General features: G+C 41.9%; 1 protein-coding gene across 2 annotated transcripts in view; it reads left to right on the top strand.

Annotated features, from left to right (window-relative positions):
- DNAJC22 (DnaJ heat shock protein family (Hsp40) member C22) overlaps positions 1 to 1,877 on the top strand; it is a 4,359-nt gene extending 2,482 nt beyond the window's left edge. The window contains exons 3-4 of one of the 2 annotated variants that reach the window (XM_006755461.2): positions 568 to 749; positions 1,671 to 1,877. In XM_006755461.2, coding sequence (XP_006755524.1) covers positions 568 to 747 — 180 coding nt within the window. In that variant the 3' untranslated portion in view covers positions 748 to 749; positions 1,671 to 1,877. Of the gene's footprint in view, positions 1 to 567; positions 1,063 to 1,670 lie in introns of those variants that run through there. The other variant, XM_015558581.1, reaches the window with a different exon arrangement.

Here is a 1,877-nt window from a genome sequence, read left to right as displayed (position 1 = left end):
AACCTCTATTCTGACTTCTGTTACCATAGTTTAGTTTTGCCCAGTCTTGAACTTCGTATAAGTGGACCATTCAGTATGTACTCTTTTGTGTCTGCTTTCATTCAACATTATGTCTGTGAGATTTATCCATACTGTCGCACACAATTGTAAAATGCTTGTTTTCTTGTTTAATAGTATCCCATTATACGAACATACCAGAATTTATGTATCCACTTTGTTGTTAATGAACATTTGGGCTCCAGGAGGGGACTATTCTGAATAAAGCTGCTATGAACATTCTTGCACATGTCTTTGGTGGACACACATGCTTATTTCTTTTGCGAGGAAGAGATCCTGTCAGGGGTGTGAAGTTCTAGGTTGGAAAATAGGCAGCTGTGATTAAAGGCAAATTTTGGTTCTTGCCTTGAGATCCAGAGCTGGAATTCTAATGTGAGGCTCTAGGCCTTTTCATGCCAAGTAGGAGCCTATCCCAGAGATATCACAGCCTGATTTAAGAAGGGAGCAGAGAAAGCCCAGGTATCCTGACAACTTACGGGATTCTAATTTGTCAGCTTCTGTTTCTCTAAGGTTTTGGGTCTCTTAGAAGGGGCAACAAATGAAGAAATACATCAGAGATATCGGGAGCTAGTGAAGATCTGGCACCCTGACCACAACCCGCACCAGACAGAAGAGGCTCAGAGGCACTTCCTGGAGATCCAGGCTGCGTATGAAGCGCTGAGTCCGCCCAGGAAACTCAGGGGATTCTAGAGGTGAGAAGAACATTTCCCTTTGAGGATGAACTCTTCCTGGCGGAGCTGGGCCGTTTGTCCCAGCTTGTCTTTGTCTACAGGGGGCACCCAACAGCATTAAAGAAACTGCTTGTAGTGGAGACTGAGAAAAACTTAAATAGGTGAGAAAGCTATTATGGTGGAAGAATGTATTTATGTATTGAATTTCTGAGTTCTTGGCTGTTGTATTCCTATTTTTCTTAAAACCATATAGTGAAATGAAAGACATTATGAAATCAATAAAATATCTTTTAGAGAATATGCCACCTTATCCCACTCTTGGTAACATTGATGAGTGAGGGAGGAAGGAAGGTTATTTAACTTTTTTTTTTTTATGTGCAAAGCACTGGATTAGGAGATCGAAGGAAAAATAGGAAGGTTTAATATTTCACAAGTTACCCTGTGACAAAAGAGATTTGATCAATTCTGTGGATTACCAAGGGGTAAACTGATGTTAAATTTTAAGATTTCAGGAAAACATTTTAATTCCATTTATAGAACTTTCTAGGAGGTACACTTCCCCCCAGAAGGAACAAGCTGCTGTTGAGTAGGGGGCAGGCCCCCCTTACAGACTCCTCTGCTTGGAGGAGTATTGTGGAGAGCCCTCAAACTTTACATGGGTGGTTGGGCTGGCTGACCTCCGGTCTTCCCCGAACTTGAGGTGTGATTCTGAGCTACAACACCTTGCTCCCGGGGAGTTTACAATCTGGTGAGGACAGCACAGATACACAGATATCAAAGTTCATCTCATTCAGTGTTTTGAACTAAGTGTCACAAGAGGTGTAAATAGAGTTCATTGGGATAGTGGAGAAGGGGTAGATGGCATTGTTGTATGAGCACTTATGGAAGAATTCATGATTTTATATCTCATATGACTTTATGGGGACTTTGGGGAAACTCTAGGGAACCAGCAGCTCGAGCATCTGAAAGGAGCCTTACTGAATTCCTGAGTTACTAGCCAAGTGTGGAAGAAACAGTCCAGGATGCAGAGGACGACTGGGACCAGGCACAGGATGTGAAAATTATATACTTTTACTCCAGCGTTCTTGTTCTTTCTTATGTGTGGTTATCTTTTACACTTTTTCCCCCTTTTTTTCTGGAAGTTAACTC

This window comes from Myotis davidii, unplaced genomic scaffold (genome assembly GCF_000327345.1).
Source record: "Myotis davidii unplaced genomic scaffold, ASM32734v1 scaffold290, whole genome shotgun sequence".
NCBI classification, from domain to species: Eukaryota; Metazoa; Chordata; class Mammalia; order Chiroptera; family Vespertilionidae; genus Myotis; species Myotis davidii.
This window is presented reverse-complemented; position numbering and strand designations above follow the sequence as displayed.